At 41.2% G+C, this 14,577-nt stretch overlaps 2 protein-coding genes across 2 annotated transcripts in view; one reads left to right on the forward strand and one right to left on the reverse strand.

The window, feature by feature from the left end:
• The window catches only part of MOB3B (MOB kinase activator 3B), a 188,948-nt gene that overhangs the window by 4,555 nt on the left and 169,816 nt on the right, over window positions 1–14,577 (forward strand). The window lies entirely within an intron of this gene.
• Window positions 379–1,057, reverse strand: IFNK (interferon kappa). The gene has a single exon (XM_045780495.2). The coding sequence runs from the start codon at window positions 1,003–1,005 to the stop codon at window positions 379–381; it is 627 nt and encodes a 208-aa protein (XP_045636451.1). The 5' UTR covers window positions 1,006–1,057.

Consider the following 14,577-nt stretch of genomic DNA (forward strand, 5'->3'; position numbering starts at 1 on the left):
CCTCTTAGAAAGGTGGATATAGCTGATGTCTCAAGGCCAACTTTTTTTTTTTTTAAGATTTTATTTATTTATTTGACAGAGAGAGAGACAGCCAGCAAGAGAGGGAACACAAGCAGGGGGAGTGGGAGAGGAAGAAGCAGGCTTCCCAGTGGAGCAGGGAGCCCGATGTGGGGTTCGATCCCAGAACCCTGGGATCACATCCTGAGCCAAAGGCAGACACTTAACAACTGATCAAGGTCAACTTTAGAGAGAGTAAATATTACCTAAATCACTGCCACTCCAACGGTGGGCAGGCTTATAGGATTGCCCAATAATTCTTAAAAAGAAGATGAAGGAGATGTTGGAGAGAAAAGGAATTTTAATTCTCAAAAAAATACCTTATTTCTTCCTGAGCAGTGCTGCAAATTTCTGAAAGTAGTAGAAACACCTTCTGATTTCCACTCGGATGATTTCCCAGGCACAATGACTGTATTTTTTTTCTTTCAGAAAGTTGTCTATCCTATTGAAATATCTCCTCAGTTCTAGGTTGCTCAGCTGGGGGACCAGAGCTCCTGACCAGTTCATCCCATCCTCTTCCAACTCTTTCGAGTCTTCCTTTTCTTTCTCCTCTTCCTCCAAGCATTGCTCCAAGTACTGCAACTGCTGGTCGAGTCCAATTTGGATTTGTTTCAGGTAGTCCTTTTCCCAAGTGGATGTGAAGGTGTACTGACTGAAGATGTTGAAGGCCTGTATGGACATTTCATAGAAGGCCTCCTTGATGTACCTTTTGGCAGGCTGGGTGTGTGATAGGATCTCTTGGGGCAACTCAAAAGCTTTGGTTTCCCTGAGGCACTCTACAGGAAAGGAACTGCTCGTACTGCTCAGAAGTCTCAGATTTTGCCAGGTGACTTTCCTCAGGTGAAAATGCAGCAAGTTACAGTCCAGAGAGAGGATGCCAGTGACGAGCAGACCCACAAGGCATGCAGACTGCAAACACTTCCGAATCACATCAGGCTTAGTGCTCATTTTTCCCCCCCAAGCTAAAAATCCACCAGACTCAAGGTTGACAGTGATGTTTTAGGTCTTAAGTATTCCTTCGCGTGCCTTTTATACACCTGAGTAATCTTCAGTGGGGAGGAGTTTTCTCATTCCTCATTTTATGTTTCTCAGGGTTTCGGCCCCTTTCCTTTGCCTCTGAGATTTGTTTTGACTTTGGGTGACTAGCCTGACTTTGGAAACGCTAATCTTTTTCTCTAAAGTGAGCAAACCATTACCATTGCATTACCTGAGTTGTCTGGATGACCCATCCCAGTACTATAGGATTGTCATAACAAGATTGATGCAGAGTATTTCAGGAAGAACTGAAAGTTCTGACTCTATACATGCACTCATCCAACACTATTACACAAGAGAGCGATCCGTTAAAGATTTTTTTTTTTCTTGTATCTGGCCATGTAGCCAAACCTCTTCTCTCATTGAGTTAATCATAGACATTGGCCAAATGACTTTAATTATTTGATTGCAAGGCCACCAGAACATAACATAGCTTAGGTTTCTCTAATCTTGTTAAATTAAGCTTCTCTATTTGGATATTTTCTCTTTTTATTTTATTTTCCTGGGTCTCAAGATGAAAAACAGAGTTGGTCGATTGAGCATGGCACTTACTGTAAGCTTGCTTGTTTTCTGTTGTCATTAGAAAATGTTGATACCCTCCAACCATGCTTTCCTTTAGTTAAACCCAAACTAACGCTTCCATGGCTGCCTAACATTTCACACGCCTCTGATACCTGTCATAGAAATACTTACTACCTATATTACTCTATGCGTGCACTCTCTAAATTCTGATTTCGCAGATTTTATGAGGTGACTAACCTGGAAAAATGATTTGGAAAATGGGCCCTTTAATATTTTATAACTATAACATTATAAGTTGACACAACCTCTCTAGAGAGCAAAATGATGATATGTATCAAAAGTCTTAAAAATGTGCATGGTCTTTGACTCAGCAGTTCTTCCTCTAGGAATTTAAACCCAAGAAATAATGATGGACATCTTTAACAACTTAGCTGTCAGGAAGTTTATCACAGAAAAAAACGGAAAACAATTTAAATGTTCAGTAGTAGGTAGGTGGTTAAGTAATTCATCAGTAGAAAATTTCTATGTGAGCACTAAGTCTTAGGTTGTGGGAGTATGTTTGGTCACTTGGATAAATTCACTTTGTAGTTTCAAACCAAGCTTACAGGGGTAGTGTATAGAGTCTGATAGTATATTTGTGAAATACCTACATGTGCACATATGTACAGAAAGAAATCTAGAAGTATACATGCTACCAATATTTTCTCTGACTAGAAAAATATGCATTTGCAATGTGACCAATATATACTACTTTATTTACTTACACATTTCCATCCTAGGATACTTTCAAAAGAAATGTGAATTTACCCCAAGACTCAGTTCCCATTCCATAGAATAACATAGGATGTGTGGGCATTCGGTGTACCATTTTTACAACTTTTCAATAAAAATATATAAGTCTATATATACATATATTTATGATTAAACATACACACAGAGTCTATAAAGTACAAAGACCATACCTGCTTATATGGCTCACATAACTTCTTCCATCTAAAACTTGTTACCTTGTCCTAGGCAGAATTGCTTGTCCCTCTTTTGGGCTTTTAAATGCTTTGTCCCCCTTCATTATGGCTTTTCTAAAGTGCATAATTGTGTAAGTGTTGATTTCCCAACTTTGTATACTTCTCCCTCCCCTACCCACTTAGAATGCTTAGACTACTTTGCACTTATCTGAGACAGTTCAACCTTACTAACCGAACTAAGAGCTTTTTCAATTGAATTACTATGCTAAGAGCTTCTGTTCATAGGTGATGGAGGTCCCTCTTGAAGGTCCCTCTGTTTTCTGCCATGTGCAGTTTTGCCATTTTATCCTGCTCACCCCAAATTTCCTCCCTGTATAGTCATTCCATATCACATCCTCGTTTATTCAGAACTGTATTTTTAGCAAGTACCACATGCCAATCACTGGGCGGGTCTTGAGGATGGAGGAGTAAGGTGTAATCCATGATCTCAAGGAGTCCATGACTGACAAAGCAGGCACACTCTGAGTGTTTTAGGTAGCTGGAGTAATTCATAGGTCTTCCCTATAGCACGGAGCTCATCCCCATGTGGTGTAAATGTTAATTGATGCTGATGGTGACAAGATTCATGACCAAGAAAAAAGATGATTGACATGTATACCTTCCTGTCTTCCACTGTTAGCTGTTTAAAAGTTCTTATCTATGCCTGATTTTGCAAATAAAAATACAGAACACCCATGCAATATTTGGGAACTACCCATACTAAAAATATCACTCATCGTTTACCCCAAATTCAAGTTTAGCTGGGTGTCTTGTTATTTTACCTGGTAACCCTATCCACCATGCAAACTCCCACTGACCTCTTAGAGTAGAGCTCTGACAAGAAACCCTTCACAGGAAACCATTCCTCTGCTAGCTGTTCACCTCATGCAGAAGTGCATTCAGTTGCATAACACTGTGCTGGCTTGTGCATTTCCCTAAAAACTTGTGCACAGCATGCTCCCAAGGAGCACCTGTCATACTAAAAATAGTACATGTGCACGCACATGTACACACACACACACACACACACACACTGCTCTGATCAGAAACGTTATTAGATGATCAGTCATTGGTCTTGCCCCTGTTCTGTAAAAGCCATGCTATATGAGTATATCTCAAAATATCAGGAAAATTGAAAAGAATGACAGTGTAAGGAAGTGTTTTTATCCCGCAGTTTGTCTGTTACAACTGCTCCATCTGTCTTTACAGTCTGGGTGCTGCCATAGCTAATGATATTTCCATGATAGCTGCTCTTATTTCTCTAGCATGTCTTGAGATCATTTGTAGTGGTCAGGCTTTCCTCAGAGGGAAAGCTGATTAGCAGGGGCTGCCTTGTTGTTGACAGAACTATGTAAAGTCCATATGGATTACAAGGTGAACAATAACGGGCAAGACAAAATTTGTTGGACAAAATGGCGATGAGACATTTCAGTCTAGACAGGATTGCTGTGATTCAGCTCAGGAGCATCTCGTATTCTCTGGTAGGATTTATTGCTCTCCATGAAAAGGCAAGTTTCAAACCAAGGTGAGTGTAACATGTTGATCATCCATGTTACTCAGTGCATGAAAGTAGGTTGTTCCATTTGTGGGGTCAGAAGGTGATTGAGCCCAGTAGGGAGCTCTGAGATGGGGAGCCGTGCATCCCTCCGTGGCGGTGCCTTCCCCGGGGTTTGCAGACCGTGGTCACCACAAAGCTGTGTGCAGCTGTTTTAGCTCCAGACCAGCCCTGAAGCTCTAACTTGGTGTTTTGCTCATTCTCCCTGCCTCCTGCATTGGGGTCAGCCTCTCTCATGGTCTTCTAGTCCTCTTCTTGGCTGTTCTTTTACTGGTGTACCTGATGTAGAAATTGATAATGACTACATAAGTAATACATGGAAATGTCTTTATAGTAAACATTTAAACATTTTAGATAAAGGGAAAGCTCTGCTTGCCAGCTCCGCCTCATGCCACACCACTGTCCTCCCTGAGATAACTGGTGATTAGTTTGATATGTGTCCTTGTTTGATACCAGTCTCCCCACAAAACATGAAGTTCTGTGAGCACAGTGCAACAACTGGCTTGCTTGCTGTCCTCTCTGGAATGTCCAGCAAGACCCCCAGTGATCGAGAGAGACCCAGATCACCTCCTTGGATGATATGTGGCCCAGTAGTGGGGAGATTTGTGTCTACTTTTGCAAATTGCCAAACCAACGTTATAAAAGTTGTGATATGCTTTAAAGTTTAATCCTGTGAGTGTATCTCTGACTGTATGATATCATTTGCATATGATCTAAACAATCTACACTGCAAACATTTCGTGAATATGAGGCCCAGGATAAATGGCTCACTAGACCCGGATCAGACAGATCCAGGTGCCTTGGCACAAAGCACCTGGCATAAAGTAGGTGCTTAGTAATTATTTGTTGGATGACTGAAAGAATGAAACTAGGTCTCGATGACAGGGAAATTGTTTGGTGGTTTAGTTCTTTTGGGGTAGGGATATGGAGAGGACAAAGTCGGGCATTGGGGAAATTGACAAGTTCACAGAATGGTGGGTAGGAGCTCAACCACCACTGCTTTCTCTTTGCGATGCCCATGGCTGGTTAGGTCATGAGCACAGCCATACCTCTACTGTAGTGGTATCACATAGTTTTGTGCTGTTTGGGTGACTCACATATCTAACTGTCCAGACAGAGTTTTGTATCCATGGAATCTCTCACATGAAGACACTAAATATTTGTTGAATAAAAAACTGCCATGTGATTTCTTATGGTTCTCAAGTTTGCTGTGCAAGCAAAACTGCTGAGAGGTTCCAAGACCATTCCTTCCTCCTCCTTCCCCCAGCATCGCCACTTCCCTATTATATTAGATGCTCCCAGTAGCTTTGTTTTGTTTTTAATCATATCACTTTTAAGGAGGCTCTTTGGACAGACTTACCCTTGGTTCTTTTTTATAGGTCAGCTTCAGATGATGCACGTAGGAACTTGGGCACAGAAATAATTTTAGCTTTTAGAAAATGATCCCTGGCAAAAGGACATTTACCATGTGAAATTTAAGCAAATACATATCCATCACCAGTAAAACATACCCTCAGTTTTGGGATTACCAGAACAGATTCCACCTGTATCTTTGTTTCTCTTGGTCTGTTCGAACCCTAATGGGGCTTTCACTTTACTCACTGAGTAAATGTGGATTTCTTCCCAGAACACATCCAAGAGTGCCCATAGTCGGGGAAGAAACAGCAAGAGTGGAATGAGTGATGGACAGACATGTCCTCTTGTCTGGGATAAATATTTATTTATTTAAAAGATTTATTTATTTGAGAGAGAGAGAGAGAATGAGTGAGCAGAGGGGAGAGAAAGAATCCTTAAGCAGAATTCCTCCTGAGCGTGGAGCCTGATGTGGGGCTTAACGTGGGGCTCGACATGGGACTCAATCCCAGGACCCTGAAACCATGACCTGAGCTGAAATCCAAAATCAGGTGATTAACTGACTGAGCCACCCAGCGTCCCTATCTTGGATAAATATTTAAAAGTGGTTACCATTGCAGAGAGGACAGGGTCTTCTTTTAATTACTGTCAGCTTACATGAAGTCATAGGTTTCCTGACATTTATGAATAACAAAGAAAGTCATTATTATGGGAAAATTTAAGTGGACTTTTCTTAGACTGACGGAAGACTCACAGGCCCCAAATTTTAGGATTTCTTTAGGGTCTGAGCAATGCTTGGGTTTGGGGGTAGTGTCTAGGAATAATCTATTGGATCCAGGGGGAGTGGGGAAGGGTCTCTTCTTGCCAAGACCCCTGCCCCTTGGTAGTCTGTGAAGTGCAGAATCTAAATCATAGAATGTAGGGTTAGATGGACTCTTAGAGATTGGGACCAGAGGGGTGAATTGACTTGCCCAAGGTCACAGTGCTACTTAGGGCCAAAATCAGGCTGACATACAGGTCCTCGGACCTCATTGCCATCAATGTAAGCCTTTCACCAGCATGCAGAGAACTCTCTGCTCTCTGCCTCCACTGAGAGGAGCAGCCCACCTGCAGTCAAAGGAAAGGGGATTGTGGAGGCTGGAGGCTGTCACTGTCTTGAGGCTGGGAAGGGAGAACCAGAACTGAAGCTCTTTCTGGTACTTCACAGGGGCTTCTCAGCTCTGTGAGAAAGGCGATAGCAAAGGAGGAAACCCTGAGTTAAGTCTGCTATCCCTAGTATTTCTCAAGGTTTTTTAGAATTCTGTAGATAAAGACTGGTTTCCCAGATTCCTGGGTCAGTTCAGGCCTGGAGAAGTGGCTAGGAATGAGTTTTCTGAGAGATTCCCCCATGTCTGAAATTAATGTGTTTATGTATTCATTACTTATATATCCAGTGCTTAACACATAGCATATGTTCAATAAATATTTATTGAACAAATAGGTGTATGTTTCACTATTTTACCTTGTGACTTAATTTTAATTTAAATTGAATTTCAGATCATTTCAGCAACCTCTTCGTAGAACTGTATAGCTTTGAGCAAGTCACTTAAACTTTCTGTACTTCATCTGTAAATAGGGATAATGAGAAAGAACCTCATCAGCTGGTTGTGGAGATAGAAATTGCTGAGAATGGTGCCTGGTACATAGTAAGTGGTCAATAAATGATACACACCATCATCATTGTTGTCGTCATCGTTGTCATCTGTTGCCTACAGTGATAGACGCAATGACAAATTCTAAGAATACACGTGCAGAAAAGCCAGATGTAGTACCTGTCCTTGCAGAGGTTCCTGGAGGCAGTGATACCCGGGGTGAATCTTGAAAGGCGGGAACTGATAGAAGTTTGAATTAGGACAGTGATAGTGGGTATGGAAGGGAATTAGCTAGGAGGTAAGATTGGCAAGTGTTGGTAAATGATTGAGCATGGGAGGGTGAGGAAGTGGAACTAGACCAGGAAAAAGCCCAGTCTTCTAACTAGGTATATGGTTGTGCCATCAACTAAGAGGTAGCATATGAGAGGAAGACCATGCTTAGGGGAGCAACGGGTGCGTTTTGTTATGACGAGTTGCTCGGAGTTGTCTATGGGATAGCCAAGTGGAGATGTTCATTCAGCAGTTGGACGTGTGGGACTAAATGAGGACAGGAGACCAATCGAGATGGGAGAGATAGATTTGAAATTATTAGCGGAAACTGTAGGTGATAATTTAAAACCATAAGAATCAGTTGGTTTATCTAAGGAGAACATGTAAGGTAGGAAGTGAGTGTGAGTGAGTATCAGAACCCTAAGCATCACCTGTGTTTAAAGAGTGGGTAGTGGAAGAGGAAACTCACAAGGATGGTCACGGGGGTGTGAGGAGAATGAAGATGGAGTATTTTGACTCTTTATCTGTCTCTGCCTCTTTGTCCAGATGACGCCTCATAATCCTTCTCAATACAGCACTCTCAGACAGCCATTCCCAATTAAATTATTTGCCATTATTGATCTAGACCTAATCCCATGTTATAGATGAGCTATTTGAAGGTCAGAGAGGGGAATTAATTCATTTAAGCCTAAGGTCAAAGTCTTTGTGCTCTTCTAGCAGATGCCTTCCATGAAATGCATCTTGTTGCCAGGTATGTATCTGTGAGATCTTGGCAGATGTCAGCTGGATTGAAGTATGGTTTGGTTATTTCACTTCTACCATTTAGAGCTATAGGAGTTGGGTATATTGGTTTCCTATGACTGCCCTAGCAAATTTCCACAAACAGCATGGCTTAAAATAAGAAATTTATTCTCTCACAGTTCTGGAATCTAGAAGTCCAATATCAAAGTGTCATCATGGCCATTTCCCCTCCAAACCTTCTAGGGAAGAGTTGTCTTTTGCCACTTCCAGTGACTGCTGGTAATTCTTGTGTTCTTGGCTTGTTAGGTTCATCACTCTGGTGTCTGCCTGCACAGTCACATGACATCGTCCATGTATCTGTGTCCCTGTGTCTTCCAGACGTTGCCTTTAGGTATTTTTGGTAGCAGTCTGCATAGTTGTTATTAATAACAGAAGACGCTATTTATTTTCAGGTTACTAAGTATTGACTGTTCATATAAATTATCATTATTTCTCATATCCATAGTACAATGCAAATGTTATTACCCTTAATTTAAAGAGGAGGAAATGGAAGCTTGGAAATATTAAGGGACCTGCCTGAGATCACATAGCTAGAAACCTACAGAATCAGGATTCAAGCCCACGTTTCTCTGAGGCCATATTGTGTTTTTACAGGATCTAGGGTTGTAACAGGTTTGGCATAAAATCCACTGTGTGTATCTATGCATTAATAGCCTATTTCATTCCCAAAAGGATTTGAAGCAGCTTATAAATATATACAATACAAGGGAATACAAAGTATTTAAATAAATCAGAGTTGAGGGAAAACATGTGTAAAAAAGCAAGATAAAGTCAGTGGTACGGTTGGAACATAAGAATGCATGTCATAATGTCCAGTGTCATTATTGAAGAGGGTTGCAAATCTGTCCCTGGGCTTTCTAGAAGCAAAGAGGAAATGTGATCTGTTAAAGTAATCACAGTGTCCAAAAGATAAAACAAACCATCAGCAAAGCTAAATCCTTAGTAGAAACAAAGCTTTTCTTGGTACTAAGTCCTGGGAGGCATTTCTCCTGTGGGCCTTCAAGAAGAGAGTACTGTGGAATTTCCTGGGTAAAGACCCCAGCAACTGCCTTACAAGAGAGACTACCACCACATGCGTTGTGGGGGTGATTCTTGTAACCTCCCTCTGTGCAGGCAGATGTCACATGGCTCCTGTGCTGTTCCTTGGCAGGCGTCCTGTGGGGGCTTCTTGAGTTTTCTCATGTTGAGTTACCGAGTGGAGTTCTTTAGTTCAGCTGGACTGGAATAGCATGTCTTCACCATGGCTCAAAGTGGGGAAAAGTGTGTTCACTTGAGAATGTTGGCATTTTCAGGGACATTCAGTGTGGAGAGACTGCCCTGACATTTCCAGAGGCCCTGCCCAGATCCAATTCTGCATTTCCTATTATATGTTCAGAGGAACGTCTGGGAAACCTATTTGTAGGCACAGCTCTCCTCCAGTTAGTCAGAACTGGGAAAACAAGCTATTCTGTCAGAGTGACCCAGTGCCATAAACCAAAGTGAAGTGTGTACTGGATTTCCATATAGTCGTCAGCTTGGTTTGCTGTACTCTAACGGTGATGGTCTAGATATGGGAATCCAGGAAGTGGCTCGTAGTTTTACTCTGTGTTGAGGTGACTTGTTTCTCCTGAAAAAGCTTCTTCAGAAGTTGGATAGCTTATAATTCACACTTGATCTTAGCCAAAAGGCCGAGAAGCGATGGATAGCTTATAATTCAAAGCAACGATAGCCTTGTGTGATACCACGGATAATGAAATATTAGGACATATCTTTTTGAGATGATCAGTTTTGGAAACCTGGGTATTTTTCATTTAACAATAAGACTCACTGTGTGGAAAAGGCCAAATGAAATTGGGATTGCTTTATAACCATGCCTGCCAGGACAGGATAGTAACACTTATCTACAAATGTGATAATACAGATTCTCATGGATGGTCCATGGGACAATGAATGCTGGAATTATCTATTGCCTATATTGTCCATCCATTCATCCACCCATCTCTGAAGATATGATGCCTGAAACAAGGTAATAAAAAAGAAAAAAGAAAAGTTCATGTCCTCATAGAGTGTCTAGATTTCCAGACAATAGAGAATAAAATTATAGGGTGTTGTAAGTGCTATGAAAGAAATAAACATGACAAGAGGGTAATTGGGGAGGTGATGGCTGAACTGAGACTTGAAGGATGAAGAAAAGTCAACCATGTAAAGAGCTGGAGGGAGAGCATTTCAGGCAGAGAGAACTGGAAGTTCTAAAGCCCTGATGGAAAAGAACTGGGGATATTCAAGGAACACAAAGGAAGTTAGTTGGGTTGGAGTGAAGGGAATGGGGAGATTGGTACTAGGATAGGTTGGGATGGGGCAGGGCATGGCAGGCCATGAGGAAGTTCCAATTCTGTCCTAAGACCAGTGAAGACACATGAAAGAATTTTAAGCCAGAGAATGGTGTGATATGACTTGTGCTTTAGAGAGATTGCTTTGGGCACTCCTTGGGGGGAACATTCAGAGAAGGGGCAAGAGTGGAAGCAAGGAACCCAGGCTGAGAGTAGATATTTCAGTATGCCAGGTAAGAGCTGTGGTGGCCTAGATAAAAGTGAGAGCAGTAGAGATGGAGAGAAGACTGATTGGAGAGATGTTTTTAAGTTATTTGGGATGCATTGGGGCCCAGGTGAACAGCTGTGATCACCAAAGGCAGTTTTCCAGAAGCACCATTGATTATCCATCTACTCAAAAGGTCTTTACTGCATTAACCGGACAGTTTTTTGAGAACCAGTAAGTAATCTTATTTGGCATTACATGTTTAACTGATGGCCTTAAACTAGGTTAGGTCCCTTATACTTTGGACAACAAAATAAATAATTTACTTAATTGGACTTTGGTTGTGGTTGAAGCTTATATTTCTCAGGTTTCGCTTGAGACTTAAATTTCTGAGAGTGTCTCCTGATGTATTTCCTATGTGTACACAGGACAAATAGATATTACTGTACATTTTAACATTTAAATAAAATAATGTGTTTTTATGATCAGTTTAAACTATGGATTACTATCAATGGTCAAATATAATCACACAATTCTGAAGTTAAGAAAGTGATCCTAATCTGTCATTTACTCAATATAGATGAGAGCCTGTAGCTCACAACTTCAATTCTCACCAATTTGGTTTTGGTTTTTTTTTTTTTTTTTAAGTCTCAGAAATGTCTATTTGCATGAATGCTGTAGCACAAACTACCCTCCTTTTAAACACTGGTGCTTAATAGGCTGAATCAAGATGTTCTTAACACTGAAATCAAGCAATAGCAGGCTTTTCTTGTGTCACAGAAAAATTAAATCAATTAAGTGAATATTCTACATTTCAAGGCGTTCAACAACATTTTTCTTAAACTTTTGGCACCTTCAATGGTTTATCTAGAGTAGAACTTAGTCTACAAGATATCCTAGTTCTACATTATTTGCTTATTTTATAAGCTAGTGTCTGATTTGGCATACAATGATTAGAGTTGCTATTTTACAAATAATCTTTGAGTATTTAATAATTTTGCAAAAATGTCAAGACCTCCAGATGCTAGCTATTCTAACAAACACATCCAAGAAAGTAGAATGGATCAAACAGGATAGAAGCATTTCTTACCTATGTAAAGTTTACGCAGAGGTACTTGAGCTGTGGTTGGCCTTTTTCCAAGCAGTGGTCATGGACACAGAAACCTGTGTCTTGTAGCTCTGCCATCGTCCATGTGGCTTTCAAGGTTTCAGAGCTTATCTTCATCAAGCTGGGGCAGAATGGCAAGAGCTGGAGGGGTGTGCAGGAGATCCTTATACGAGCCAGGCTTGGAGGGCCACACATCTCCTCCAACCATATCCTGTTGGTGGGAACTTGGCCATATAGTCATAGTCACAGCTAAGTGCAAGCGATGCCGGGGAATGTAGCCTAGCTATGTGCCCAGGATGAGGAGGGAATAGTGCGATAAACAGCTAGCCCATCTCTGCCATGCTCTTGATCTAGTAGGAGAAACAGTCTAGAAGTCGAAATGTGTGGGCATGGTATGAGTTGGCTTAGGGGTTGGGCTGGCACATTGGAACACTTTGTAGACACTCAATAAAGATTTTCTGAAATCCCTAAGCAGCTTTCTAATGAGGTGATTTTCTTTTTTTACTGAACAGCAGCAGCAGCAGAAGTACTTTTGAGATAAAAGATTTGGGTGTTTTTTTTTTTTCAAAATTATTCAAACGAGAAATTATTAATTTGGGGGCTTTTAAAAAATCATGTTTTCCTTATAAGAAATACATTTTGATAGAAAGATACTGTCATTAACTTTCTTTAGAAAACAGAACCCATATAGCACTTACCTCCCCATGGGGACCAACATGTAGAAGAAGGTCCTCAGGGTCATGGCTGGGCATCAACCATGCGTCAAGCACAATGTTACTAAGTTTGCAGATAGCATTTCACTTTATCACCAAAAGAATCTGCAGGATTTCATTTTACGGTTTTTCTTAAAGTTATTTTTTATTTGTATAATTGAAGGTAATCTATTATTTAGGTGAAAATAAGTCTTGAGTATATCATGTTCTAGATGAATGATTTCTAAGAATCACTTCAGTGGTGAAAGGAGATGATCATTTCTAAATGCTGGATGGGTACCACATGACTTTGTCACTGGTCATTATTCAAAATATATTTGTTGAGTGCCTACTGTGTGTCAGACACTTTCCAGAAGCTGGAGCTTCCTCTGGCTCACAGATCCTTTCAGCCTTGGCCTCACCAGTAGATCCGAGGGGACTCGGCAGAACAGCCGTGGTAGCTGATAAAACAAAGCGCCAGGGGACAAACCATCCAGTGTCATCCCCTGTACTGAATGCCATTGTGTAGCCGCTTCCTGAAACAATGAAGAAATCAACTGAGACCTGGAAACTCTCCATCAAAACACAGTTTGTTTTGTTTGTTTGTTTGTTTTGCCAGTCCCAGTTGCTGTAAGCTGACTTACTCTAAACCAGTTTATATTTACAGAGCCCGTGTTGTGAGCGGCATGCTAAGGAATGCAAAGTGGATTAAGAGATGCCCAGTGAGGAGAAATTAAGCTCTGTGCAGAATATGACAAGTAACAAGACTGGGATGATGAATAAATGCTCTGTGAATTTGCAGATATACAAAGGACCCCTTTGGCTAGAAAGACAACAGGGAGAAGGAGGCAGTGAAGTCTAAATAGAAGATACTCTTGGGTCCCAGTTCTACCTCTTACTAGCTGTGTGACCGTGGGGAGTGTCTTATCTCGTGGAAATCTCCCTTTTTTTTTTTTTAAAGATTTTTTATTTATTCATTTGACAGAGATAGAGACAGCCAGTGAGAGAGGGAACACAAGCAGGGGGAGTGGGAGAGGAAGAAGCAGGCTCCCAGTGGAGGAGCCCGATGTGGGGCTCGATCCCAGAACGCTGGGATCACCCTGAGCCGAAGGCAGACGCTTAACGACTGAGCCACCCAGGTGCCCCGGAAGCCTCCCTTTCTTTACCTGCAAAAGAGGAACCGTAACACCTCCTCATAGACATGATGATAAAAATGTAAAGTGCTTAGCACTTTAGTGTCTGAAATATAGAAAACACTTAGTAAATAATATCAGTAAATGCAGTAAAAGAAACTCAGTAAACAGCTTTGTGTTTTGTTTGTCTATAAAGTAGAAATATTACCTCATAGGATTGTGGTCAAGATGAAATAAGATGACATAATTAAAGGGGCTGGCATAGTGCCTACCCTGTGGTAAACATTCTATAAATATTTACTATTACTATTATGGAAGGTGTAGATAGATGAGAGAAGGCATCTCAGACGTACAGAGGAGGCACATTGCCTGGTCTGCCAGGATTCTAGTACAAAGGCTTTGTTCAGGTGAGTAGATGGTTGATGGTCATAAAATGTATGAAGCATAAATGAAGAGCCTCTTAATTAGGGATACTGAAGGAAGATTCCAGGATTCCAGAAGAAAATCCAGTGAGTGATCTCTAAGTATTCTTCTGAGATTCTGTGCTATCTCCCAAGCTTCCAGCGATTTCTGAGAAAGACTACAGGCAATCAAACATCCATACAGTAGAATGCCAGGGTCACAGCCTGGAACACACCAGCAATAAGGCAGCGAACATACTCTTCTCTGTTTTGACAATAGCAACCATTCGCTGAAAGGAGAAACTGTTTTAGTTTTCATGTGGCAATCTGCCTAAGTATTTGATTTGACAAGTAAGGGAGGGAAGCAAAACCCATAAGTGTATTTGATGAAACACCATTTCCTGCTCATTTTTTTCCCCTTGAGTTTTGAGAGCTACAGTCAAGGAGAGGGAAAAGAGAAGAATAAGGGGGGAAAAACCCACCTCACTCTCCAGGAAATGA

Source organism: Ursus americanus, chromosome 18, assembly GCF_024610735.1.
Source record: "Ursus americanus isolate L20-20 chromosome 18, mUrsAme1.1.p, whole genome shotgun sequence".
Classification (NCBI taxonomy): domain Eukaryota; kingdom Metazoa; phylum Chordata; class Mammalia; order Carnivora; family Ursidae; genus Ursus; species Ursus americanus.